The 27,033-nt window shown below is 44.7% G+C and overlaps 1 protein-coding gene across 1 annotated transcript in view; it reads right to left on the bottom strand.

Annotated features, from left to right (window-relative positions):
- Positions 1-19,027: 19,027 nt before the first annotated feature.
- Positions 19,028-27,033, bottom strand: part of RDH10 (retinol dehydrogenase 10) — a 27,074-nt gene continuing 19,068 nt past the window's right edge. Inside the window, exons 3-6 of the mRNA XM_059394716.1 lie at positions 23,835-23,933; positions 22,474-22,619; positions 20,514-20,645; positions 19,028-20,420 (exon numbers count right to left, since the gene is read on the bottom strand). Of these exons, the coding sequence (XP_059250699.1) occupies positions 20,297-20,420; positions 20,514-20,645; positions 22,474-22,619; positions 23,835-23,933 (501 nt within the window). The 3' untranslated portion in view covers positions 19,028-20,296. The remainder of the gene's footprint in view (positions 20,421-20,513; positions 20,646-22,473; positions 22,620-23,834; positions 23,934-27,033) is intronic.

Here is a 27,033-nt window from a genome sequence, read left to right as displayed (position 1 = left end):
AGTGTACAGGGCCAAATAGCAGAGAGGAGAGCTGTGAATGAGCTGGTTAGCAACTACTGTCTCTACCATCCTGCAGGTCTCAATTCAGGTGTCACCTCCCCCAGGAAGCCTTCCCTGACTTCCTCTAGTCATCTCAATGTCCACCCTCACCAACTCCCACTTGTGGGTGTGACCTTTCCCATGGACTTATTCATTGCATACGAATTGTCTACTCATTGGTTTCTGCTGGACAGAAAGCTCGTTGAGGGTGGGGCCATGTCCGATTGTCTTTACATTTCCAGTTTGTGAGTGAGAGAACGAGAGGCAATGGGGTACTGGGTGTGGAGGAGAGGGCATGAGTAGGTTCAAGGCAGCTTGGCAGGATATGGCAGCAGATGATGGGGCTGAGGGCAGGGAGGAAAGAAAACTCTGAGGATTTCACCTGACTGGGAAGAGGTGCTGGGTGTAAGAGGAGAAGCAGTGGTCTCTCCCTTCCCAGAGGAAGGGGGTACATTAAGTGGGGAGAAGACATGGCATCTTATTTTATTTTTTATTTTTAAAATAAGATTATCTGAGAGAGAGTGCACATGGCGGGGGGCGCACAGTGGGAGAAGCAGACTTTCCACTGAGCAGAGAGCCTGCTGCGGGCACTTGAACCCAGGACCTTGGGATCACGACCTGAGCCGAAGACAGATGCTTCACCGACAGAGCCATCCAGACTCCCAGAGATGGCATTTTAAATTCATGGAATATAATGCTGGCAGGGCCGGTGCTACTGGTGACCTTGGCTCTCATCTGAGACTGACTGGGTCCAAATTCCAGCTCTACCACCTGACCACCTTCGAACCTGTGGCAACTTAAAGCACTGTAGCTCAGTTTTCCTTGCTGGTAAACTGGGGCCATGAGTCTGACCTAACTCGAAGGCTGAGGATTAAGCTGGGATTCCCTGTGCCAAGGCTAATGTCACTGTCCCCATCTCTCTCTGGGCATCTTCAAGGCTCTGCCTCAAACACAGAGCGTGAGAAGTATGTGTGCTTCTCCTGGGAGCTTGAACTAGTGCAGCCTGAGTCTGAGCGGGTAGTGGCAAGCGTTCTGCAGCAGAGTTTTGGTTTGTTTGTTTAAGGTTTTGGGCTCTGGGATCACAGGACCTGGGTCAGACTTCCTAGCCCCAGACTTCCTAGCTGTGGAATCTTGAATTTCTTGCCCAACCCCTCGGTGCTTCACACTCTTCTATAAAACAGGGATAATAATAACAGTGTGGGTGTCTCGTAGGGTTGTTTGTGAGAGTTAAGTGAGATAGGACGTGGCTTCTCGATAGAGTAACTTCTGAATTGCTCGTCATGGCCTGCAAGTCCCCATGTGCTCTGACTTCTTTCCATTACTCCAATGGCCGCCACCCATGCTCGGGCCCCCATCCCCACACCCCACCCCACAGAACGCCTGCCGCTCTCTGAGCTTGCTCTAACCGCAGGGCCTGGGTACTGCTGGCCCCTTGGCCAGAACCATCCTCCTTTTGGGTCTTTGTCCATCTTTCTCCCTCCCTTCCTTCAAGTCTGCTCAATGTCATCTCCTCAGAGCGGTCTCCCTGGATCTCCCTGCTGCACTAGCTTCCCTCCAGCCCTATTCCTTACTTTGTTTTCTCTTTGCCTGATGTAATATTCACATTTATCTGTGCATTGTCTCTCCCTCCTGGAATGTCAGCTGCATGAGCACGGGGACCTCGCCTATCCTGCTCACTGACGTGACCCATTGCCTACCGAAGCAACCAGCACAGAATACAACAAATATTCATGGAATGAGAGAGTAAGCACATTTCTTAGCACATACCTGACACACACACTCAGAACCCATTAAATGTTGGCTCTTGTGATCCTCAACGTTATCATGATTACTGCGGAAAGTCGGGTTATTTGGGTGAGGGCATGAACTCTGGAGTAGAGTGCCTCGGTTGGAATCCCAGCTCTGCCCTTTGCTAGTGTATAGTGTAGTGTGCAGTGTGTAGTGTGCCATATAGACCCCCAGCCTCGCTTCATGGTGATGAGGAGCAAATGCGTCAATCCTAGGGAAGCGCTAGGGCCGTGCCCGGCGGGGCGGGATGGGGGGAAGCGCACCATACATGTGTTGGTCATCATTATGATGGCACCCGCGGCTTGTGCTTAGCCATGGTCCACCGAAGTGCTCATGTTTTCAGAAGACCAGATGCCAAATTACATTTCTCCCCTCTTCTACACTTTATGCTTTCTTTTTGCTTTTTCAAAAAGTTGAGGTCAAGTTCGGGTAAAGTAAAATCAACCATTTTAAAGTGAACAATTCAGTGGGACTTAATACATTCACAAAGCTGTGCAAGGATCACCTCTATATAGTTTGAGAATAGTTTCATCAGCCCAAAAAGAAACGCTGTAATCCATTAAGTAATTACTCCCGAGACCCCTCTTCCCTGAGTCCCAAGAAACCCCTCCTCTCTTTGCTGGGTCATCTGGTAACTTTGTATCTAACTTTTTGGCAGACTGTCAGACTGTTTCTCAATGGGGTCACACCCCCTTATACATTCCCCCCAATCATTGTGTGAGGGTTCTCATTTTCCCACCTCCTCGCCAACACTTATTTTCTATCTTTCTGATTCTAGCCGTCCTAGAGGGTGTGAAGTGGTATCTCACTGTGGTGTTGATTTGCATTTCCCCCGATGACTAATGACCTTGAGCCTCTTTTCCTTCCCTGGATATCATTGAACCAGAGGCGGGGCTTGCTTGGATCACCTCATCTGGGGTTGTGCTTCATGGGAAGACGCACGGAGAGAATGTGGTTCCTCCCCTCGGGATGGTGGTTCCCTCCCTGGGGTGTGGGGCTGGCTTCCTGCATCCTGTTTTACATCCCTGTGTGGCCCAGGAATCGGAGCCCACCTTCCACTGTTAAACAGACACATGGGTCCCTGACTCAGAGCGAGAGCAAGTGAGAAAGGGGAGTGGCCAGCAGTGCCGACTCTGAAACTGACTTCCAGGTGTTTCAGACCCGGCTCTGTGCCGCCGTGGATGTGACCTTGGGCTAAATGAGTCAATGTCTCAGTGCCTTCGTTTCTCGCCTGTAACTGAGTTTATTAATAGTAACTGCCTCACAGGGTAGCTGTGTGGATTAGATGAGTTAATAAATGAAAGCCGGCATGCAGTAAGTGTCTGCTATTATTATCCTCGGCGTTCTGTATTTCAGCTTCAGCTGGGCACGGGCTATCAAGCTCATGTTTGCCCCGCTCTGCTCGCCAGCCTCCTTGGAGTTCTTTTTGGGCCGTCTTGCATTTGAACTATATAAGAACTCTCTCATCTGTTATTTGTCTGCCTCAGTCTCCAAAGCAAGAGGAGCGTGGTCTTGGTTAACAGCCCCTCTTGGGTCCAAGCAACACTTGGATGAAACTCTTTACAATCTGGGTAGCTCTGATCATCAGACAAAGGGCCAGGAATGGAAGAAGTAGAATCTGAAAAACCAGTTTAGTCCTCAGGACCACAACTGCCTGGGCATTGCGGGCAGAAAGGAAGAGCTGCCTCTCCTTCCACTGCGGGCCTCCCCATACTTTTCTGAAGCCTGCCCCGTCCCACCAGGAGACCTCATTCCTTTTGACATGGCACTCGGCCAGCCTAAACCCCAACTCTCCAGAAAATCCTTCCAGGGAAATCCCCATGGAACCTTTCCTCAGAATGGCTTCCTCTGCCTTATCTGTGATCCCTTCAGATTGCAAGATCTCTTGATTTTCTCATGCTCTCACTTCAAGTCTGAAAAAGTTTGAAATCTTGGCAGGAAATCTTATTTTGGAGGTGAGAAGAAAGTCACCTTGAATGACTTTCTCCATTTTATAGACTTTCTTCCAGCCTCATTGAGCAAATGCTGTTTTAGATGGTGGAAAGCATTCTCGCCTGGCAGAGGGAGTAGGGGCCTGCATGCTTCGTGGGCCTGAGGGCAATAGGAGCCACCGAGGCAGGGTCCCCCATCCTGGTCTAAATGGCGCACCTGGATCCCCTAAAGGGCCATTCATGCTTATGGTGGAACAGCTTCCCCATTTTAGGATAACCCGTTTGTCCAGTTGCAGGAACTCTAGGCAACCCTGAGAGCAAGGGCTCGGGTCTGAATCCCAGCTGCATACTTGTGGCTGAGCCCTCACTGGCACTGTGGATGAATGAATGTGTCCTGTGATCAACATGGTGCCACCCAGGCTTTGACTGGCTTCATGAGATCCCGAAGCAGACTGTGCCAACAACTGACCCAAGAGAGTGCAGCCCAAGTTCTTAATTCAATGGGTATGTGTGGACATCGGCCTGGAGAACGCAAGCCCAAGGTAGAAAGACACCTGGCATGTCCAGGGCAGGCCCAAGATTTGCATGGTACCCTCTACTCTGCTCTCTGGGAAGTTCCAGAACTTCTTCCTGGAATGTTCTGCAATGCCCATGCATCTCCAGTTTGGTAAATCAAGGTTGGGATTTGCCAAGACTGGAAACCCTAGCTCCCCAGAGCTGCAAATTCAAGTTCTCCTACTAGGCCTTGCCTCCAGCTACTTATTGGTTCAAACAAATGGATTATTGATCCAGCTAGTCAGTGCTCTTCTCCTGTTGTCTACAAAAATTAGCCCATGTGAGGCTTCGGGTGGAGGTGGGACAGGTGGGTACCATCACCTAGGGGTTTCAACACAGAATATTGTACTGCTGTGGGATATTCCATTATATATATTTTGTAAACATGTTTATTCATCCGACAGGTTATAGGTACTATTGTTGTTTCTAGTTTTTGCCTATCCAACTGATGCTTTCTAGAACTGCATTCCAAGCAAGAATCACGTGTTGTACATCTTTTCAGATTATCTTAATCTAGACTAGCCCTTCACCATTTCATGACTTTCAGGGGCGAGGCCTGTTGTCTCGAAGAATGTCCCAAATTATGAATTTGTCTATTTTTTTCTTCATGATATTGTTTTAATCTGTTTATTTCTCTCTGGTTTTCTTGTAAAAAAAAAAAAAAGAAGAAGAAGTTAGGTCAAGAGACTTATTTAAGTTCAAATATTCTGGACAAAAATGCTTCATAAGTGATGCTGTATACTAAATATGTTTATCATATTAGGAGATGTGTGATATCAGGTGGTCCCATTATAATTTAGTTAAGGTGGCAATGTGCTTGGTAACTGGTTGGAACATAGCAAATACAAAGCAAATATTGTGTTTTATCAACCCTATTGTATAGATGAGGAGACTAAGACTCATGTACATTTTTGGCTAACATTCTCAGATAAACTCCCTTATGAGTGACAAAACCGGGACGGAAACTCAGGCCCTCTGATTCCAAGTCTAGTCTTCTTACCCTTCACAATCTAAATTCCCAGCTTCTTAGAGCTAAAAGGTACCTCACAAGTCATTCATTCGCTTATTAGTTCATTCAGTAAATAATGAATGAAAGCTTACTGTGAGATGTTCAGGCACTGTCCCAGGCACTGGGGATACTATGGTGACAAAACAGATCCTCAGGGAGCTTACACTGTAGTGCAGTCAGATGGGCAGTAGACATAAGCAATAAATAAGACATAGAAGGTATTACATGATTTAGAGGAGAATAAAGCAGCTTCAGGGGGATGGGTAGGGTCCAACTGAGAAAATGAGTTTTATGATTTATTTTGTTTTATTTGAGAGAGCACACAGAGAGAGCAGCATTCTCAAGCAGGGAGTGGGGCAGAGGGAGAGAATTTCAAGCAGACTTCTTGCTGAGTACAGAGCCTGATGCAGGTATTGATCCCATGACCCATGGGATCATGACCTGAGCTGAATGAGAAGGTGACTTCTCAGCAAAGACTTGCAGGAGGTGAGGGAATGAACCATGTAGAAATCTGGGTGGTAGAGTGTTCTAAACAAAGGAAACAGCCAGTGCAAAGGTCTTGAGGGAGATGCATAGTAGGCATATTGGAGGAATATTGAGGAGTAGTCCCTCCAGCCCCCAACCCTGAGCCTATCCTACAGAGGTACCCCATCACAGCTAATCAGTGGACAGGTATGTAGATATATAAATATATTTTTTTGCTTCTATAATGGTCCATATATGGGTCTCCACTCAAACTCCCATAGATGCATTTGTGTATCCATCTTTCCAACCAAACGTCCCCTGAGGTCCAGTCATTGCATGTGATTCTCCCACATGTTGATCAAAGAGGTAAAGAAGGGAGAGAATGCCATGTCACAGAAAACCAAGGGAAATGGCCCAGGTTTGGAGGTTGGGAGGTCAGAGCTTTGGGGCACATGGCATCTTAAGATAGAATGTCATGATATGGTTGAAATGGTTCTGTAGGACAGATAGATGGATAGATGGGTGGATAGGTAGACAGAAAGATAGGTATAAATAAAGCCAGTATCAAAAATTTTACAACTTTTGAAACTAGGTGTATGCATGTTCAATGTACTATATGTTTTTCAACTTCCTGTGTATTTGAAATTTTTCGTAATAAAAGGTAGAGAAGAGCTTCTGTGCTTACGCAGTGGCAGAGGTCGGGGAAAGGAAGACTTTGCCCTTGACGTCAGCACGTCCTGGTGTCTCTACATGCTGTCCCTCTCACCGCATGGCCCTGGGCAACCACTTTGCCACTTCTGTAATGTGCCAGAGCCAGTGTGAGTTGCTTTTTGTAATTTCCTTGAGGACAGCTTTGTGTGTAGAAGAGACACCATCTGTAGATACATTTAAAAAATTACACTTAATTTCTTTCAGCAATACATTGAAAAAACCCCTAATTTTCCTTAAGTTTTTGAGTTCAACTGACAACTTTCATTATTTTACTTATAAATCTAGTAAATTTTAACAATCACTCTTAAAGGAGCCTTTTTCCCCCATTGGGTTATTTAAGTCTCCTCACACACTTTAAATTGGATTTATAAATTTAATATATTTGGTTTTATTTATAAGCACTTCGAATGCCTAACAATCAGAACATTCCCAAATACTCAAACAATTCTAATAAGTATAATAAATTGAACTTAAAAATACAGTGCATCTCAAGTTCTCGTAAACTTTCCAATATTGTTTACAAACCTAGTAAAATCACAAATCTAAACAATTACTCAATTTCCCATTTTAAGTCAGAATCATGAGGCTGATAGATTAGATTCTTTAATGCCAGTTCCTCTTAAGCATTACAAACACTCAGAATGCCCAGTATACACAAGTTGTTGCAAAACCTAACCGAGAAGTATTAATACTTAATTTGAACCCTTCCCAAGGTCAAAAGACAAGGTCAAAAGAAGCAATCAAGTTGAACTAAGCAAGTTGTAGTTTGCATTCCAGCAGCCTGAAATGATACAGCAAAAAGGGATTTTTCTGTGGACACAGGATCCAGTTTTCTTCATGACACATACCTAGAAGTTGATCTACCGTCAGCGGGAAAGCCATGCTTTTAGAGGGGTTGGAATCTCCGTGGTTCAAGGTAAACCACGCCCCTGTCTCCCACCTGATCTGAGTCTGCAATACCCTCTGCCCAGGTTGTTCCACTGTATTTCTTTAATGCCTGATTCTGTCCAGAACCTCCAACCCCATATATTCTTCTGGCTTAGTGAGACTACACACACTTAGAGCTATGTAATGTCACCTACTTGGGTTCTGTGTTTCTTCAATAGTGATGTCTAGCTCCATGGTTGGCCCACAGTGGTCTAGTGCAGACAGACTGGGCCCTGTACCCACTTATGGCCGCGGGGAAGGCGGTGGGAAGCCATACAATATCCCTGGAAGAGGAACACCACCTATACACTCAAATCCTTAAACACTGTCTTAACTGTTATCCCTTCCACAAGACCCCCCGTGGGGGAGGAGGAAAAGAAATTTTTTCCCCAGGGACCACCGAATCTATCTTCTCTGTCATAGCTTCTCATTCATCTTTTTCCCATGTGCCCCCCAGCCCTGGGCATATTTTCCTGGTGTAAGGGTAGGTGGGATCACTTGTCCCTCTTAAACCCCTGATCCCAAAGACTGAGCCTATGCCTCTCTGTTCCTCTAAGGAATTTTCTAGGTTTAAAGGGTTTTAGAAGGCAAATACAGAAAGAGAGCCATGTGTTTCTTTTCTCTTCTCTTTTATTCACCTTTGACTTTTAGAAAACTGGAGGATTTCAAGCATGCAAAAAAGAATAAAAGACAACATCCGGGTGTCTACCACCCATCCCTTAGAGCTCAGCACTTTCCCCTTGTTTCGGATACGGAACCTTAGAAGGAAACAAAAACATGATACAATTGAAGCCCCTGTATCCTCAGACCCTATTCTTTTTCCATCCCAGAGATGAGCCCCATCTGGAACTGGTGCTTAACATTTCATGTATGTTTCTACACCTTTATTTAATACGTGCACCCGTAAAGGAACCTAAAATAGTTTGCATATTTTTGAACTGCAAATAAATGACATCATATAAATGTATCCTTCTGCAATTTACTTTTTGTGTTCAATAGTACATTTTAAGATTTATCCTTATGGGCACAGATAGCAATAGTTCATGCTTTTCTTTTCACTGCTTTGTAATAATTCATTGAGCACACATATCACAGTGTGTCTATTCTCCTTTGAAGGACATTTAGGTTGCTTCTGATTTGGTTCTGCAATGGGGATTCTTGTTCTGATCCTCTTGTGAGCACATGTGAGAATGTCTCTAGGCTTTCTATCTAGGGTGGGGGTTGTGGGGTAGTGCAGTGGGTATGACTTCAGTTTGGCCAGACGGTTGTATGTGCCCCCCAGGTGTTATGAGAGTTCCTGTTCCTCCACACCCTTGACCACCATTTGTAGTGTCAGACTGGCTCCCTTTTTGCCAATCCGATAGACATGAAATGATATCTCTTCATGGTTTATATCACTTTTCCCTGATTACCAGTGAGACTGAGCATTTGTTTACATACCCTTGATTGCAAGGTATTCTAGTCTGTGGCCTCCTTCCCCTGTGGCTGCTGGTAGACCCAGTCACCACTGATTTCATGTTGCCCCTTCGCATCTAACCCTGCCTAACCACCGCTGCACTGTGCCCACAGTCAAGCTTCTTCTGATCCTCCATAACCAACCTGGGAGCCTTAGGTGAGACTCACTCCCCTGGGCTGTCCTTGACCCTGAAGCCTTGGTACTTGTATGGGAAGTCCTTTGATGTCCAGCCAATGTGTTCTGTTAGGGTACCAACACCAGGCCAGAGCTACCTTTGTGGAATGAACCCTGCAATGTGGACACTCTGCCTCTAGATTTGTGGTCATTTCCTTGCTCTAAAAGCCAGCATTCCAAACTCACCAGACTCTCAGTATTTCCTGAAGAAACTCAGACTTCCACATCACTCCAATTAGTAAACACCATCACCTTTTCATACCTATTGACTTTATGGCTTCCCCTCCCCCCACAGCGGGACCATTTTGTTCACAAAGAAACAGAATGATATTAGAATGTCTACTATTTCTCTTTTATCTTAATGTATAAAGAACACTAATGCCACATGAGTGCAGGAGTTGGGCTGGCCTCTGGTCTCCCAGTAGGCCCGAGGGCTCCGTCAGATGTCCCAGCCTGCTTCCTGGCTTGTGGAATTGAAATTGGGCCCCAGCAAATTTGAAATGATGGTATGTCATGGACCATGGGGATAATGCATGAATTTTGCAAATATGAATGGAAAACTTTTAAAAGTTTATGAAACACATTCATTTATTCTTTTATTTTTTTTAAATACAATTCACATACCATACAATTCACCCATTTAAAATGTGTAATTCAGTGGTTTTTAGTATATTCAGACTTGTGCAACCATCACCACAGTCAATTTTAGGACATTTTCATCATCCCAGAAAGAATCCCTGTACCCTTTAGCTGTCACATGACCATTCCCCACCCTTAGCACCAATCTTAAGCAATTGCTGGTCAACTTTCCGTCTTTACAGATTTGCCTTTTCTGAACATTTCATAGAAATGGAATCACATAGCATGTCCTCTGCGACTGCCTTCTTTCACACAGCACAGTGTTTTCCAGGTTCCTGCATGCCGTGGCTGGTACAGCATATTCACCTGCTGAGGGAGGTCTGTGTCGTTTCCATCTTGGGCCATTGTGAGTAGTAGCACTGTGAGCATTCTTGTGTAAGTTTTTGTCTGAATACCTACTTCTAATTCCTCTAGGAGGATACCTCGAGGTGTGATTGCTGGGTCCCACTGTAGTTCTAGGTTTCACTTTCTGAGGAACCTCCACATTATTTTCCACAGCAGCTGCACCATTTGATAGTCCCATGGACGATATACAAGTGTGCTCATTTCTCCTCACCTTCGCCAATATTTATTTTCTGTTAAAAAAATATCTTATAGCTGTCCTAGTCGATGTCAAGTGGTATCTTCTGGTTTTCACTTGCCTTTCCCTACTAGCTGGTGATGTTGAGCATGTTTTCAGGTGTTAGCTGGCCGTTTGTACGTGTTCTTTGAAAAAAATGTTTATTCAAGTTCTTTGCTCATTTTTTAGTTTTTTATTTTTCTGTTTTTAGTTTTTAGCTTTAATGAAGTTCCAGTTAGTTAACATGCAGTGAACTGTTAGTTTAGTTTAGTTTAGGTGTACAATTTAGTGATTCCACACCCAGTGCTCATCACAGGTGCCCTTCTTAATCTCATCACCTATGTCACCCATCCCCCACCCGCCTCCCTGCTGGTAACCACCAGCTTGCAGTTAAAAGTCTGTTTCTTGGGGGAGCCTGGGTGGTTCAGTTGGTTAAACGTCTGCCTTTGGCTCAGGTCATGATCCCAGGGTCCTGGAATTGAGCCCCGTGTTGGGCTCCCTGCTTGGCGGGGCGTCTGCTTCTCCCTCTCCCTCTTCCCTTGCTTGCTCTCTCTCTCTCTCTCTCTCAGATAAGTGAATAAAATCTTTTTTTTTTTTTTTTTAAGATTTTGTGTATTTATTTGACAGACAGAGATCACAAGTAGGCAGAGAAGCAGGCAGAGAGAGAGGGGGAAGCAGGCTCCCTGCTGAGCAGAGGGCCCGATGCTGGGCTTGATCCCAGAACCCTGGGATCAGGACCTGAGCTGAAGGCAGAGGCTTTAACCCACTGAGCCACCCAGGCACCCCAAGTGAATAAAATCTTAAAAAAAAATAAAGAAAAAGGGCCTGCTTCTAGGTCTTCCCCTCCTTTTTCCCCAAGATAGTTTGTTTCTTAAATCCCACATATGAGTGAAGTCATATGGTGTTGTCTTTCTCTAAGTTATTTCACTTAGCAAAATACTCTCTAGCTCCATCCATGATGTTGTCAATGGCAAGATTTCATTCCTTTTTTTTTAATAGGTATCTACTCAGAAGTGGAATTGTTGGATCATATGGTACTTCGATGTTTAATTTTTTGAGGGACTGCCATTCTGTTTTTCATAGTGGCTGCACTATTTTATATTTCCACCAACAGTACACAAGGGTTCTAGTCTTTTTTGTTTTTTTATTTTAAAATTCTTTTTTTTTAAATTGACATATAACGTATTATTTGCTTCAGAGGTACAAGTTTATGAATCATCAGCTTACACATTTCACAGCACTCACCATAGCACATATCCTCCCCAATGTCCATCACCCAGCCACCCTATCCTTCCCCTCCAGCCCTCCAGCAAACCTCAGTTTGTTTCCTGAGATTGAGTCTCTTATAGTTTCTCTCCCTCCCCAGTCCCATCTTGTTTCATTTTTTCTCTCCCTTCCCCCCACGAATTCCCCCCACCTATCAAATTTCTCATATCAGAGAGGTCATTGATAATTGTCTTTCTCTGACTTGTTTCACTCAGCATGATAAAGGGTTCTAGTCTTTTCTTTCTTTCTTTTTTTTAATATTTTATTTATTTGACAGATAGAAAGAGATCACAAGTAGGCAGAGAGACAGGCAGAGTGAGAGGGGGAAGCAGGCTCTCTGACGGGCAGAGAGCTGGATTCAGGGCTCAATCCCACGATCCTGAGAACATGACCTGAGCTGAAGGCAGAGGCTTAACCCACTGAGCCACCCAGGCGCCCCAGGGGTTCTAGTCTTTTAAATAACTACAAGACTGAGGTATGTTCTCTAAACATATCTCACTTGGAGTTGGAAATCTGAAAACTTTTTCTTTTCTATCTCCCCGCCTCCCAAATTTTCCAGTGTGTAACTGGTTTGATTTCAAATGAATCTGATTTAGGGGTCAGATGCAATAAGAAAATACTAGAAACCCTAGGGCTCATTAAGAAATCAACGTCAGCCTACTCGCCTCCGCGGCCCGGGAGAGCCCCGTGAATCCTGCCATTTTGTGCATTTTTCTCTAGTCCTCTTGCATAACCTCATCCTTTCCTCTTGAGCGGACGTTGAACTGGTTTTTAAAATGACTTGATTTTCCTTCCCCCTCGCATACATAAAATACTACTTCTTCCCCTCTAAGAGAAATCATTTCGAATTGATAGTTCTTCATGGAGAATAGACTAGAAGTGCCCAAACTGCACTCACTTCTTACTGAGTGGCTCACTGAGCTAAAACCTAGAGGCAGGCATGAAACTTGTTCCCAAACTCTGGGTCCCTGAGAGGGAACCCTAGTCAATCCCTCTTCTCCAGAACATACTCTCCTGCATCTGTAGCAGGTAAGGGGGGATGGTTCCTGGGCTTTCAGCTGGCTGTGGGAATGTCTTCGGGGACAGACTCCAGGCGGTGGTGGAGCAGGAAGTCGGAGCAGCTGGAGGAACTGTGGTTAGGGAATCTCCCCCGGGGCTGCAGCTTTTGCTCCATCTAGTTCCTTCCGTGACAGCCGTATTCCTTTTTTCACTCCCTGGCCAGGCTCTGCATTTTCCAGCTCGCAGTCCTAGAGGGCCTCCCTCCGCTTCAGGAATGCTGAGGGCAGAGGACTGGGCCCAGAGGCGGTCACGAGAAAGACAACTCAGGTCCACTTCCAGGGATATGGCGAAGACCCTTTAGCATCCATCAAGCAGGAAATCCCCTAAAATCTGACAATGCCATTGTCAAAGTCAGAGCAACGTGGTGGAAATTAAAAGGCAGCTCCTGGACAATAGAGACTTCTATTTATTTTATTTTATTTTATTTTATTTTATTTTCCCCAAAGGACAAGCTTTCAATGGTCAGCTGAGCCAGAAGAAAATGGTGTTATAGGGGTCAGATTAAAGTTCTCCGTGTCGGCCTCAACACTCATCCTTTTCAGGACCCAGCTAACTTTTATTGTCTCTCTCTCTCCCTGTCTCCGAGACTAGCCAGATATCCTAAACGGCTGGAAGATCAGCATTTGCAGGGGTGCCTTACAAGTTTTTCTGGTCTTCAGTCACTTCTGCATACAGGTGAGGTTGATCAGAGAAAAGATTCAAAGGACACATAAATAGAAAGTTCCTCTGTCCTCACTGTCTCTTCAAAAACAACAGAACAGAGGGAAGAAATCCTTTCATACACAGAAGACTTGGGAAAGGCCCTTTCTACTTCACAAATAAGACCAGCAGGTATTATGTGATGGGCACAAAGGTCACACAGATCAACGTTTATTAAGCATCTTCTGTGTGCTTAGCATTATATGAGGGGTAGGACTGAAACCACATGGGATGAATGAAACAGGACACTTGTCCTCAGATGTACGAATAAGTCATTGCAACACAGTTGGTGTTTGTGATATAATGAAACAATGTATACATAGTCTTTGCCCCAGTTCCTGGCATAGATCTCCTAAAACCCTTGGAATTTCCTGAGTGACGGGAGTGTCTTTTGTTATTCATAAAAGCCTTTTTCCACCATACCTGAGTTCCTGCGGCGGGGATGACACAGAGTGGACATGTAGTTAGTTTCAAGGGAGGGGCTGGCCACACGTAGAGGGTTGGACATTTCAGCCACCCCTCCTCCCAACCTCCAGCGCAGGAAAAGGGGATGGAGATTGAGTTCATTCACCAGTGGCCAACTGGGGCCAATCAAGAAAGCCTGAGGAATTAAACCACCATAACCTCTCTTGACCTATGAGATTTGGAGAGACTGTAGGTGGGTGAAGACATTAAGGTGCTGGGTGGTTGGTGTGTCCCCATGGGGCATGGAAGCTGTGGGCCAACTCCCCTCCCCCCTCCTTGACCTATGTGCCTCTTTATCTGCTTGTCATGTGTATCCTTTATAACAAACTGTACTCATAAGGGTAGTGTTCACCTGAGTTCTGAGTCATTCTAGCAGATTATCAAACCTGAAGTTCGGGGGCTGGAAACCCCCCAGTGTATAGTCAGCTGGGCAGATGTGTGGGTAGCCTGGGGCCCGCATTTGCAGTTGGCATCTGAGGCGGGGGCCGTCTTACAGGACTTACCTCTGAGCTCTTACCTCTGTGCTGACTCTGAGCAGAATTGAATTGCCGGACACCCAGCTGGTGTCAGAGACTTGAGGACTGTTGGAAAAACCAAGCAGGACCACCCACAAGGACTCTGATATCAGCACTGCCCACTGCTACCGCCATGGCCACGGCCACGACCATCATTACTATTGGGCTCAACTCTTCAATGGGGAATGGCCCTCAGTTAGGTCAAAGACAGCAGAATAACAGCAGGTTCCTGTAATTCAACCCCATGCGATCCCTTCATGCCTTGTGTGTCCTCCCATAGATCCCTCACAATATCCTTGACATGGGGCCGGCTACAGTGGCCAGGTTACACACCAGAGACTTCCGGAGGCGAGGCTGCAGGCCCTGGGTATATGTGTTGCCTCCGGCTGCTTAACTAAGTGTGGCAAACCGGGTGGTTAAAAAGACAGAAACTTACTCACCCAGTTCCAGAGGCTGGAAATCTGCAATCAGGGCGTCGATAGGGCTGACTCCCTTTTGGAGGCCCCAAGAGAGAATCTGCTCCTTCCTTCCTCTTTGCAGGTGCTCCTTGGTGGCCCTTGGCTTCAGTCCCACTCCAGTCCCTTTCTCTCTCTCTACGTGGTGTTCTCCCTGTGTGTGTCTGTCTCTCTTAGACAGATGCCAGGGGTTGGACGTAGGGCCCATCTAATTCAAAATGACTTCATTGTGATTACACAGCGAAGACACTATTTCCAAATGTGATCACATCGCCAGGAATTGGGTGTTAGGACATCAATGTGGTCTCTTTGAGGAGGACGTGATTTGATCCACAACGCTGAGCTCTCAACCAGGAACTCTACAGCTGGGGCACGCTATGTGCTGGTTTCAGGGCCAAGAGCCCCGCCTGCCCACTGGCTTCTTGGACCACGCAGGGCACGCACAGAGCCAGGCTGGCCAGGGCCAGGATGAGAGAAGCCCGATGCCCCCACTGTGGGGGAGGGGAGGTCTGCCGCGTGGTGTCCAGGTGGACCACCCAGGACACGTGGGCAACGCGAGGGGACATTGTTCATGGCTGCTGGAAACACACATGTTCCTGCAGCATGGTTTAAATCACCTTGACAGGAAGACCTCAAACTCAGAATCCGGGCTGAAGAGGCTTTGTTTTCTGGGCCTATCAGTGCTCTTGCTTTTGGCTGGTGGTTAGAAAGGTTTCAACCATTGCAGCTAAAAAGCTTGCTAGAAGCTCCTGGAAGACACCATGGAAATGCTCTGCAGGAACGGAGCAAGCGAGATGAGAATTAATTGCTCAGTGAGTAGGATTCCAGGTGATGCGGGCGCACATTCCCGACTTCCCTGGGAAGATGGTCAGGAAAGCGGTTCAGTGTTCTGGACTCTCGAGTGTGACATGGCAAACTCAAGCGCCTGAAGAGTCGTCATAACGAACACAGAGGACTGTGGTTGCCAACGTGGCTCGGTCTTGACCTTCCCAGGGAGAGCCGGGGAGAGCAGAGGACATCCCTCTTGACCTAGGGATGTGCCCGGAGCGTGCTTGGCTTGTGCTGAGTTCAGCACTTGAGGGAAGCAGATCGGAGACTGTCCCATTGAGCAGTCGGCTAGATGCAGGTCCTGTCCCCTCTTTTTGGCAAGCAAAAGGGGTTCACTTGAGCTAACATGTATCCATTCGATGATACTTGAAATGTACTTTGTTTTTCCTCTAGGGTTCTCATGAAACGCTGCCTGCACATTTAAGCAAGTTGTGCTTCCGTGGCCAAGCAAACAGAACTGCCAAACAACGGTTTCCAGGTTTCACAGAGGAAGAAATTTTCCTTTGGTCATTTAAACAATGGATTCAGTTACTAGAAACCTGAGTGCACGCCTAGAGACTCCATGCGCTATCTGTTAACACTGCCCTTCACCTTTTGGGCCTCTGCCCCAGGGCTGGCCACACAGATGCTTTTTCTTGGGCCAGACTGAGGTTTCTTAAGTGTGACTCAGGCTGGAGATTAGGTCCAGGCAGAGGAGATAATTGTTTCTAGTCTGGTTTCTTCTAACTTTTCTCCTACGTCACCTTTTATGCCTTTTTCTTCAGCAGCTCCCTCATATTCCCCAAGTTGCAGGCCCTGGCCCTTCTCCTCCTATGCCCCCCAGCTCTACTGCACGGCACAGCCTCTTGGCAGATGCCTCTTAGCACCCAGAATCTTAGCACCAGCCTCCTTCCTAAGGAGCAGATCTCGATGTCCACGTATCTGCCAGGGGCTGTCACCCAGCATCTCCAAGGCAACGCTTCTGAGATCAGGTTCGCTGTTCTGCTGTTCCCACTTACATACAACCTTGTCTCATCATGAGCCATTTTTCAGTCCTTAAGCTAAACACTGGGACTCTGGCAGCCATCTGTTCCTTTTCATGCTCATCACTTCATATCCTGACTTTTGCCATAGCCTCCCTCCTACCTGGTCTGCCGGCTTCTGGTATTCCAACAGCCTTTGTAGCAACGGATTCTATTAACTTCACAACTCTGCTCATGTCCTTTCCTAGGGCTTTTCTCTTCTCCATCCTTAGCCTGGAATGGAGGCGATCCTCAAGATGGGACCCACTTAGGAAACGCATGGCATCCTCTTTGTGCGTTCTATTTCAGATTCTATTTTTCTTTTTTGACCTTTGAGCCTCTCCTGACCCTTTCAGTTCCTTGGCATGCCCAAACTCCCATTCTCATCTCCATCTGCTACCTCCCCAATCTTCAAGGCTTCTCTCAGATGCCACCTCGCTGAGACCTCGTCCACACTCTGATGCTTCATTTGTGGCATACTCACATAGTTACTGGTATTTGAACTTATGGGTCAACCGCAAGCTACTTGGGTCCCTAGGCCAGGCCTTCCGGCTTAGCAGATGCCTTGTGTGCTTGCTGAACGGCGGGCAGATGCTGACTATGCTCCTGGCCCCCCGGCCCCACGTCCCAGCCTTTCTGGCCCAACACAGCCTCGCTTTCCCTTCTCTTTTTAATCAGGCACAGGCAATAAAATTGGCATGGAAAGAACTACCCTCCCCCCCAAACCCCACTGATTTTAAATATTGTTGGAGGCAAAAGCAAATTTCCAAGATTCAGATCAACACCAATTTTGAATTATTTCTGCCAGTTGGAAAAGAAAACTTTGAAAACGACATTTGACTTTTTTTTTAACTTGGGGAAAATATGAAAGCTATAGCCTTTCAAGGAAACAGGATACTTTAACACACACACATACACACACACACACAATGAGCCTGGCTTTATGTAGCTCAATCCTGTCAAGCTAATCTAATCTTTTGTGACAGCAGCAGACCTGGTAGATCAAGGGGGAAACAATAGTTGGAATTTCTCTCTGCTGGCTTCACAACTTTTGATTCCACTCAATATGATTATCATTAAACTGGTTGAAAGGTGGGGGGGGGCACAAATCAATTATAGGTAAGGGACAGAAGTGCTCCCTGGGTGCCAGCCTTGAGCCCAGTAGCCCTGAATGGGCCAGATGACAAAAAAGAGAACTCAGAGTCAGCATGAATGATGAGGTAGGGTAGTGGCGGGGGGCGGAGGGAGGTGTGTGGTAGGTTATTAATTAGCAAGAAAAGTAACTTCCGCAATTACTTATGTGATCCACACTAGTATGTAGGTTTGACGAGGGGAGTTCATGTTTAGAGAAAACAGCAGTCATCGTCAAAGTAGCATCATATTAAGAATGTGGTACTGGGGGCGCCTGGGTGGCTCAGTGGGTTGGGCCGCTGCCTTCGGCTCAGGTCGTGATCTCAGGGTCCTGGGATCGAGTCCCGCATCGGACTCTCTGCTCGGCAGGGAGCCTGCTTCCCTCTCTCTCTCTGCCTGCCTCTCCATCTACTTGTGATTTCTCTCTGTCAGATAAATAAATAAAATCTTAAAAAAAAAAAAAAAGAATGTGGTACTGGGCTGAATAGATACAACACATAGGAATCTTGCAGTTCTAAACACGTGCTAACTCTTCCAACTCCACAGCTAAAGGCAGGAAAGAGAATTTGGACAGTATTCAAGGGGGAGCCACAGAACTAATTCAACTAGGCTGGGGCTAGGGAATTGATGAGTTATACAAGAAAGTTCAATGCATCAGTTTATTGAACTTGGAGATGGACAAGATTATAAGGTCAGTACCGAACGAAAATAGAAAGAGGCTTAAATTATAATGGGTGAGAATAACATTAAATGTAAAGAAGACCTTCCTTAGTCTTAAGATCAATAAATGAGTCGTGAAAGTAGCACAGATTTCTCTGATGGTCTGAGTGTGCTCTGGGCTGACTGGGAGGCGGAACCGGATAAACTTGGATAAGAAGGGTCTCTCCACCCCACAGTGTTAGGAAGCACTGCTTCAAAACTTTCAATCCCCAGTTGAAAATTAAGAGGCAGCCAGTGCCTCAATTATTATAATAGCCTCAGGCTTGGTTATCATTTCTCTTTTTAGAGAAATTCAAACATAAATGAAGTGATTCCTTAAGACCAGCGTCGGGGACATTCACAGTGAGCAGGACTTTCCCGTTAAGTGATTACAGTGCTGATCTGATCTGTGGTGCAAACTCACAGAGGTAATGAGATGCTATTTTCACACTTTCAGAGTTAATAAGCCCCTGATAAAGTATCTCATCAAAGTGTAAGGTAACAAAGGAAATTTGAGTGTATGGCACCCTAATTGTTAATGGCTGTTCCTGAACATTATCCCATTCAAACAGTTTTTTTCTTTAAGGTCTGATAGGAATGTAATGATTTTCTCTAGAATATTGCTGATCACTAATAATCACACAGTCAGTGGCATGTAAGTTAATTCTTTAAATTTAATCAGTCCTTTATAAAACTTCCCAATTAATTAGTAAAAGATGGCTTATTTTAATAGCCTTAAACATTGGTTGCTATTTAAACAAGACATTCTAAAAAAAAAAAAAAAGCAATCACATAATAGTTTATAGTAATTTACAAGTGGATGGTATACATTTAGATACAGAGGTAGAAGTCCACTTTAACAACATTTCACTAATACACATTTACCAAATTCAAGGCACAAAATAGTTTGCTTTACAAAAAAATACTGTAAAAATGTCAATTGCTGTTCTACAATGTGAATAACTTTCAAAAGAATCTTTACACCCTTCCAATACGTACTCCACAGAATATGATTTTTCCCCCTCACTAATCATAGTTGGCACAAAAATGGGGACCTTTTTTTTAATGCAGAAGTTCCCATTTTTAGAAACTGTTCCTTTGCAGAGCTGCTATGTATTCTAGATAAAAGTCCATTCAAAGAAATGAAACACAGCAACTTCCTGAGGAAAGGGCACTTTCTGTATGCAGCAAAATTCACAGGTAGAAAATGTATGACCTTTGTGGATAAGTAGGTCTCCAGAGAAATAGAGCTTTAAGGAAAGATTTCAGAGACAAAATTAAAAATTCGGCTAACACTTTAGTCCTTATGACTTTAGGAAAGAGACCTGATCCCGTTACTGTAATAATCAAACATCATTTACTTCAAATTGATGGAGATTTCAAAATTCCTTTTTTAAAAGAGCTGTACACACAAACACCACAAGTAGCCCCATGGGCTTTGCAAAACTGAAACTTAGAAAACATGAGAAAATATAGCACTAGCAGTCCTTGAAGTCGCAAGGGTGTCAATTGGCTAGAGTTTAATTACAAGAATTAATAAACTCTACGGATATTAAAAAAAAAACAACAACAACCACACAGGTGAAACACACTGTCATTCCCATCTCTAGGCTTTCTGCTCTTTAAGAAAAATAATGGTAGCCTGGAGATGTCACACAGTGCTTGTCTAAAAGATAGGACAGGTTTCAGGGTTCTGCCTCAAAGGACCCTGTTGGCAACAACATAAGCTCACTTCTGCTGATCCTGTTTCCAAGTCTTCTAGTCGGTTAATTTGCACTTCATTTATTTATTTTTTAAAGTTGATTAAAAAAAAAAAAGTCGACGTGGGTTTAGAATCCAGAGACTGTCAGTAATGCTGATGTGTGTCGGACTGAAACACCTGGATCGTCTTCTGATAGAAACGATATTCCGTACAAAAAAGATCCTCAGATGCCATTTTTCGCTTCATTATTGTTTGTGGCTTGTTTTCTCTGAGCAATGAACGGGTACATACACTTGTCTGCTCCTAGGAACCGATACATGCAGACAACTGCTTCAAAAGGGAGGATGCTGAAACGAGAAAGGGGTCTGTTAGCAAAGTGCGCACTGGCTGGCGGTAGGTCCTGGGGAAGGCCCAACCCAGGAGGGAACCCGCACAGTTACCTCTTCATGAAAGTCACGATGTACATGAGGCGGGGGGTGCAGATCATGGGCTGGTCCGTGAGGATGGCCTTCATGGCCTGCTTCACACAGTAATCAGGCTTCAGCGGGGGCAGAAAAGGCTCAATTTCTTTCCTGAAAGTTAAATAGTCACAAAATGAAATGAAGAATTAACACAAAGCAGGGAAGACTCAGGGAAGACAAAGCAGGAATAGACATCCAACCATTACCAGCGAGGTTATCTAAGTGTCAGGATCCCAGACCCATTTTGTTCCCTGCATTGTGTTTTTTCTGTATTTTCCAAATTTTCCTACTCTGAATATATTTTATTTGCATTGTCTAGAAAACAGGTTAAAAAAAAAAAAAGCAAAATTGGTCTGCTCTTCTGTAAAGTGAGATAATGTTTTAAAAATGTATTTCACATTATTTTTCTATTATTTTATTTATTATTATTATTTTTTAAAGATTTTATTTATTTATTTGCCAGACAGAGATCACAAGTAGGCAGAGAAGCAGGCAGAGAGAGAGGAAGGGAAGCAGACTCCCCACCAAGCAGAGAGCCTGATGTGGGGCTCGATCCCAGGACCCTAAGATCATGATCCGAGCCAAAGGCAGAGGCTTTAACCCACTGAGCCACCCAGGCGCCCCTCTATTTTTTTTAATAGAAAAGAAGAGGACATTTGGCATAACAAACAGTAAACCCAAACACAACGCCAAACTTTTAGTGCTAAGCGTTGTTAGAATGATGGTGTGTAACACTGGCATAAATTTTCTGAGTGAAATAAGTCAGCTGTATACTTTCCTGGATGCCCCAAGAGGGAAAACCAAGGCATTTTCTCTCAGGGGTCTCTGAAATGAAGAGTATATAGACAATCCTACCTTCAGCTGAATTCATTACACGACACACTGACATAACCTAATAGTATAATTTATGCCTTTCACTTTCCATTGTCCCACCACAGCTTTGGACACCTGCCATGATGCTAAATAGGAAACAGCTAAATAGGAAACAGGGCTCCTTAGACCCTAGGCAATTGGTTCCTAAGTATATGAGATGAAAGAAACACACACACACACACACACACACACACACACACACACACACACACGTCTGCATGCTCGGGAAAAGAGGCAGAGCTCGAGTCCATTCCCAGTCCAGACGTAGAGTCAGCCGGACAATGGAATAACTCAAATCAAGCTCCACCTACTTTACAGCGTGGCCAACTTCGGGATGTGTTCAGAATGGCCCTGAACAACGGGGAACTGGTTCGGTTATCTTCCCTTGCCGTTCAAACTCATCCAAGCAAAGAATCTCAAAGTAAGCATGTCTTTACAAGTATCCTTTTAACGATTCGTGGTTTTGTTTACTCTGCTAGTTCAAGTCAGACGTGGCCTGACATTTATATTCCCACATGCCTCCTTTCAAAGTGTGTGGGTATTTTATTTTGTTTTTAGTAAATCGAAATAGTTCTTCTCATTCTTTTAATAAGTGAATCTGCCTACGTATACTCTGCAAAAAGAAAGCTCCCAAATCTGGAGGGCAATATTCAAAGGTCTTTTTAGAAGAAAGGCTTACTCTTTTGTGATAGTCACATTGTTTCATATCCAAATCAAAGTCACATTCATTTACCAACACCAATACCAAAGAAATAAAATAACTCCTAAGGAAGTAGCTTCCAAGGGAGACCCCGGGGTATTTATGTTTCCTCCTTTGAAGGTACAGAGAGGCCACTTCCTGTCTGATGCTTCTAGACTGACTTCCTCGCGTTAGTATCAGTGCGGTATCAGAACCTCGCTTGTTAATCTTATTTACCTGAATTTTACAAACCTTGACCAATGAATTAACAGGTTTAGTTGTCAAATGATAGTTAAGATGCAAGGTCTAATTCCACATATTCCTCCAAGATGGGAAAAAAAGCGCTTCAAAAAAAGTTTATCAGTAATAAGACAGGTTTTTACTTACCTGATTCGGCAGCCTCGGAACATGCCCGTGTCTACAAGGTAAGGGCAAACCAACGTTGTTTTAATTCCATCCTTTTCAGCAGCCTTTAACTCATGGCTCAGGGATTCGTGAAAACCCACCACTCCAAATTTACTGGCACAATAATCCTGAGTTAGAGAGAGAACAGAAACACTAAGTATGTGCACAGATCCCACACCACACTGACCAAACCAGAGCTTCCCTGATCCTAGTACTCTGGTTACATGTTTGATACAGAAGGTTACAGGTGACTAAGCAAAGAAAAGGAAAGCATTTTCAAAGACAGATATCTGATGTGGTTCAGTGCAGAAATAATATTTTCAAAGCAACAGCAGAAACAGACAAACACTTTTTGCCACATCGACCGAGTATCATATTACTTTGGGGAAGTTACCACAAAGGAATTCTATAAAAGCTAACAAGCGGGAGCTAAAAATGGAGAGAGGTTCACTTTGAAGTGTCTGGAAAATTTACAAATGGTCTCTTGTTCAGTAAAGGAGAATGAAAATCCAGTTTGTCTAATTAACGCCAGGAGAGCAAAGGTGAACCTAGCTTAGGTTATAGGTTGCTAGGATCCAGTTTTCTCTTTAGGGTAAAGTGAAAATGGAAATGGTAAGTACACCTTGTAAACGTAAGCCAGACTTTAGTCTAAGAACACATGGTACAGAAAGTTCTTATCCCTTACCCCACCTTAGATGTAGGAATGGAAATGCAGAATGTGGAAGCCATTTAGTCTGTGTCCTTTTGTGTATTTGCATGGGGATGAGGTTTTCAGTTTTATGCTGGAGGCACCAGAGGACAAACAGAACGATACACATACAAACACCTTATTTTTGGAATATGGTGAAGAATGGGGTTGATTAAGCCCAGTTCTGCAAACTTAACAAAGCCAGACACCTCACATCTGCCATAACCATCTCCTCTGATGAATGGATACAAACAGTTCGCTTTTGGCAAGTCGACCCAAACAGGATGTCAAGCTCTGGCCTCACGTGTCTGTTTCCCAGGGCACTGCCACTGCCCTCCACGGTTTCATTCTTGACCCTGTGCCTCCCCACGACCATCAAGCAAAACTGCTAATGAAAATGGGGCATAGCGAGGGCCAGTCCACCTACTTTTCCTGCTGCTGTGGCTGTCAAGCTAGGGTAAGTGATTTTATGGCGGAAGATACTAGAGGTGCACTCCCAACAGCTGGCCCTGGTTACTAACATTCCACACACGGCACACAGGTGGAACAGAGTGCTTTCACGAACGTGTGGGCGGCAGTACTCTTTGGAGGATTTCGGTGTACACATCACGAGATACACCGACTGACTGAAGGAAATGCTTTATATCTCACAAACCTCAACTCCGGCAGTACTGAACAATCCCAAGGAACTTGCAACTGTCACAATATGACCATGATTAATCTCCAGCATGGTAGGAAGGAAAGCCTTTGTGGTCTGAAAGAAGAGTAGAGTCAAGGATTAGAACAGACACTGTGAATTTCATTTACAAACCAATCCTACGCTATGTTCTAGCCACATGATAAAATCAGTTTTACCCACATAATGGTACATTTTCCGACTTGTTTCAAGATCTTATACATTTACTAAAAGAGTAGATCCTCTGAGTGTCTGGTTAGCATAACACCGTATCATCGGTGTGGCAGGCCTATTAGAAGCCGTGACCAACCAGACTTGTAACACAAGAGCTTTTGGGGACAAGCGCCAGAGATGAAAAGAAAGCCATCAGTCGAAGGCTCTTTATCACCTTTCAAGTGATAGTTATCTGCTAATCTAAACTACTCCCAGGTCAGGGATCTTTTCATGCTCCTGACACTTTAACACAGCTATCTCACTGGCTGTGAGGGACCTCCAGCTTACCCGGGATTAAGTGCCTTGCATTAATGTCTACCTTACAACTAGGTCTAAACAGGAAGGGACCTGCGAATGAAGAGATCTTCCAGCATCATCTTCCAGCATCCAAAGCTTCACCAAAGCGCACTAGCAGGAGGTAAAGTATTTCAGGATGTAAAAATGCAAGATAAAAGTACAGGATGCTCATCATGAGAAATGTGTCCTGTGCTAACCCGACAGGAGCTTACAGCATTCTAAATGACCACATTCCCCTGGGGGGCTTACAGGGCAGTGACTTGTCCACAGAAGCAGGTGACCCGCCACTCAGTGTAGCTAAGCACGTGACACTTACAAGGCAATAGACCCAGGTACTGATTTCTTATTCACTAAACTCTTTCTTCCCCCTCTGGCTCTTTTGCCTTCAAGACACAAGGCTGTATTTAAAAAAAAAAAAAAAAAATTACTTCAAATTGCTTAAGATGATCTATTAACTACTCTACCAGGCTCCCAACAGTTTTATAACCTGCTTCTTAAAAGAAAGCAGCAAAGAGCAATCTGTCTACTGTTGAGTTATATCCCACTGCCAACACAGCTTCCCCATGATTTATGAAGTTAAAAGAACCCAAACAATACACAGTGGACTTAAAGGAGACTTGCATACCCTTTTCTGAGGATTTCCTGAGGGATCACTGAATTTTTGCATAAATATCTAATTTGTTACAATAACTTTTGCACGTACAAGATCAAAAACAGTCATTCCATTTCTTTTGAAGTTTCTCTGCATTCCAATCCATGATGCACACAGATGCCAGATGAATGGCTGCGAAGTATCCCAAGGTCTTCCACAGTCTGACTCCTGACCATCATGCAATGACCCCCCCCCCCAACTCATACCCTTTGTCTGGGTTCCCTCACTGTGGTCCCCCAGAGCACACTTATTCTCACCCACCAGGTTTTACCTGTGAACTCATCTCCTCTCTGACAATCTACTTCCCACGTAATTTGAAGTATAATATTAATCACATGTTTACAAAGCCTCCTGCGCTTTTCAACATGCATATGTCACAAGAGCTTCCAAATAATTCTCTACTGAAGGTGTGGAGCCTTTATATCATTCTGCACCACCTTGACTTTGTTTGTATTTCTTTAAGACATATGGTCAGGACCGTTCCCTGTAACATACAATTCCATGTTTTGAGATATTTTGATTGTTTTAGATGTATTTGCCTGGCTGCCTCAGACTAAGCTGGAGGACACTGATTCTTCTTTCAAAGATCGTGGGAGAACTATCGCCCTGTGATGGGGACAGTGGAGGAGTGAATGTGAACAATGTTCCTGTGAACTTCAGAGACCGGGCTTGCTGCTGGATGGAAGAGAGACACACGTTCAGCCGGATTTTACTTCTTTGCAGCAGTAAGTGGGAATGGTTAGGGTAGTTAGGAAGAGTAATTATTATTTTGGTGTGCTTGGTAGCCAAAAAAGGCAACACCTGGCCCTTCGGGTGACTGCTTATATGTTCAATTTTTGGCTCTCCGGCTTATATATGGCTATCATATCACAGAACTGCAATAAGGTAATATCATAAAGAAAGATATACATTCCAATCTAAATAACAAAACATATCTTTAAGTAACCAAGTCTGTAAGGCTTCTTTTAAGTAGCTGGTTATGATTGTTCCCAGATTAGTTAGAAAAATATAAAATGTGTTCGTGATGCGACTCAGAGAGCATTTCTCAGTATTCAAAGTTTGCCTAGTCTTGGAAGACAGGGATAGATTTAGTACAAAGGATCCTACTGTTAAGTTCTTAAGTGAGGAGTCTCAATATTAAATCCTAAGAAATTACACACAATATACAACACCGGTAAGAATTTGCTGCTTAATCCCTGACCCTGTTTGTTCACATCGCCAGTGACCATTCGCTCTAGCTGGCGGCTGGCCCTGGCTGGAAACACACGGACACCCGAGCGGACTGGCACTAATGACCTCGCCCCCCACCCCGACTCCTGTGCAATGCTGTTGCCTGCAGGTGCTAAATGACTAATCCAGATCCCCAGCACCACATAAAGGTAGGTGATAGAAGATTAACAAGTTCCTAGCTGTTTTTTAAGTTTAATTTGTTGCATGGTTCTGAAACTGATTAATGACCCCTCCCCTTGTCCTGAAATTAGTCTGTGGTATTAACTTCCTCCTTCAGCGATTATTTCTTGAACATCTATTACATGCAGGTACTGTTTAATGATGTGGCCAAGCAATGATGGCTAGAATGGGAGCTGGTTTTGTGACTGTCTCTATGCAGAATTCACACTTCCCAGCACTGAACCCTGTTAAATCAGTGTATCCAGTATAAGAGCTCTAGTTTATGCACAGGGTGCTCTGGCTGCGTGTTCTAAAAACTGTGACTTGGGCTTGCTTTCCTCACCCCCTTGCTCTCCTTCCAAGTAGTCTGGAGGGACATTCAAGCTACTGGTTTTGTATTAGAAAGAAAAAGAGAAACAAAAGAATCTAAATATGGGGACGCCTGGGTGGCTCAGTTGGTTAAGCGGCTGCCTTCGGCTCAGGTCATGATCCCAGCATCCTGGGATCGAGTCCCGCATCGGGCTCCTTGCTCGGCAGGGAGCCTGCTTCTCCCTCTGCCTCTGTCTGCCTGTGCTCACTCGCTCGCTCTCCCTCTATGCCTGACAAATAAATAAATAAAATCTTTAA

Source organism: Mustela nigripes, chromosome 3 (assembly GCF_022355385.1).
Source record: "Mustela nigripes isolate SB6536 chromosome 3, MUSNIG.SB6536, whole genome shotgun sequence".
In the NCBI taxonomy this organism is placed as follows: domain Eukaryota; kingdom Metazoa; phylum Chordata; class Mammalia; order Carnivora; family Mustelidae; genus Mustela; species Mustela nigripes.
The sequence above is the reverse complement of the archived record's forward strand: the minus strand, read 5'-3'. Positions and strand labels throughout refer to the sequence as shown.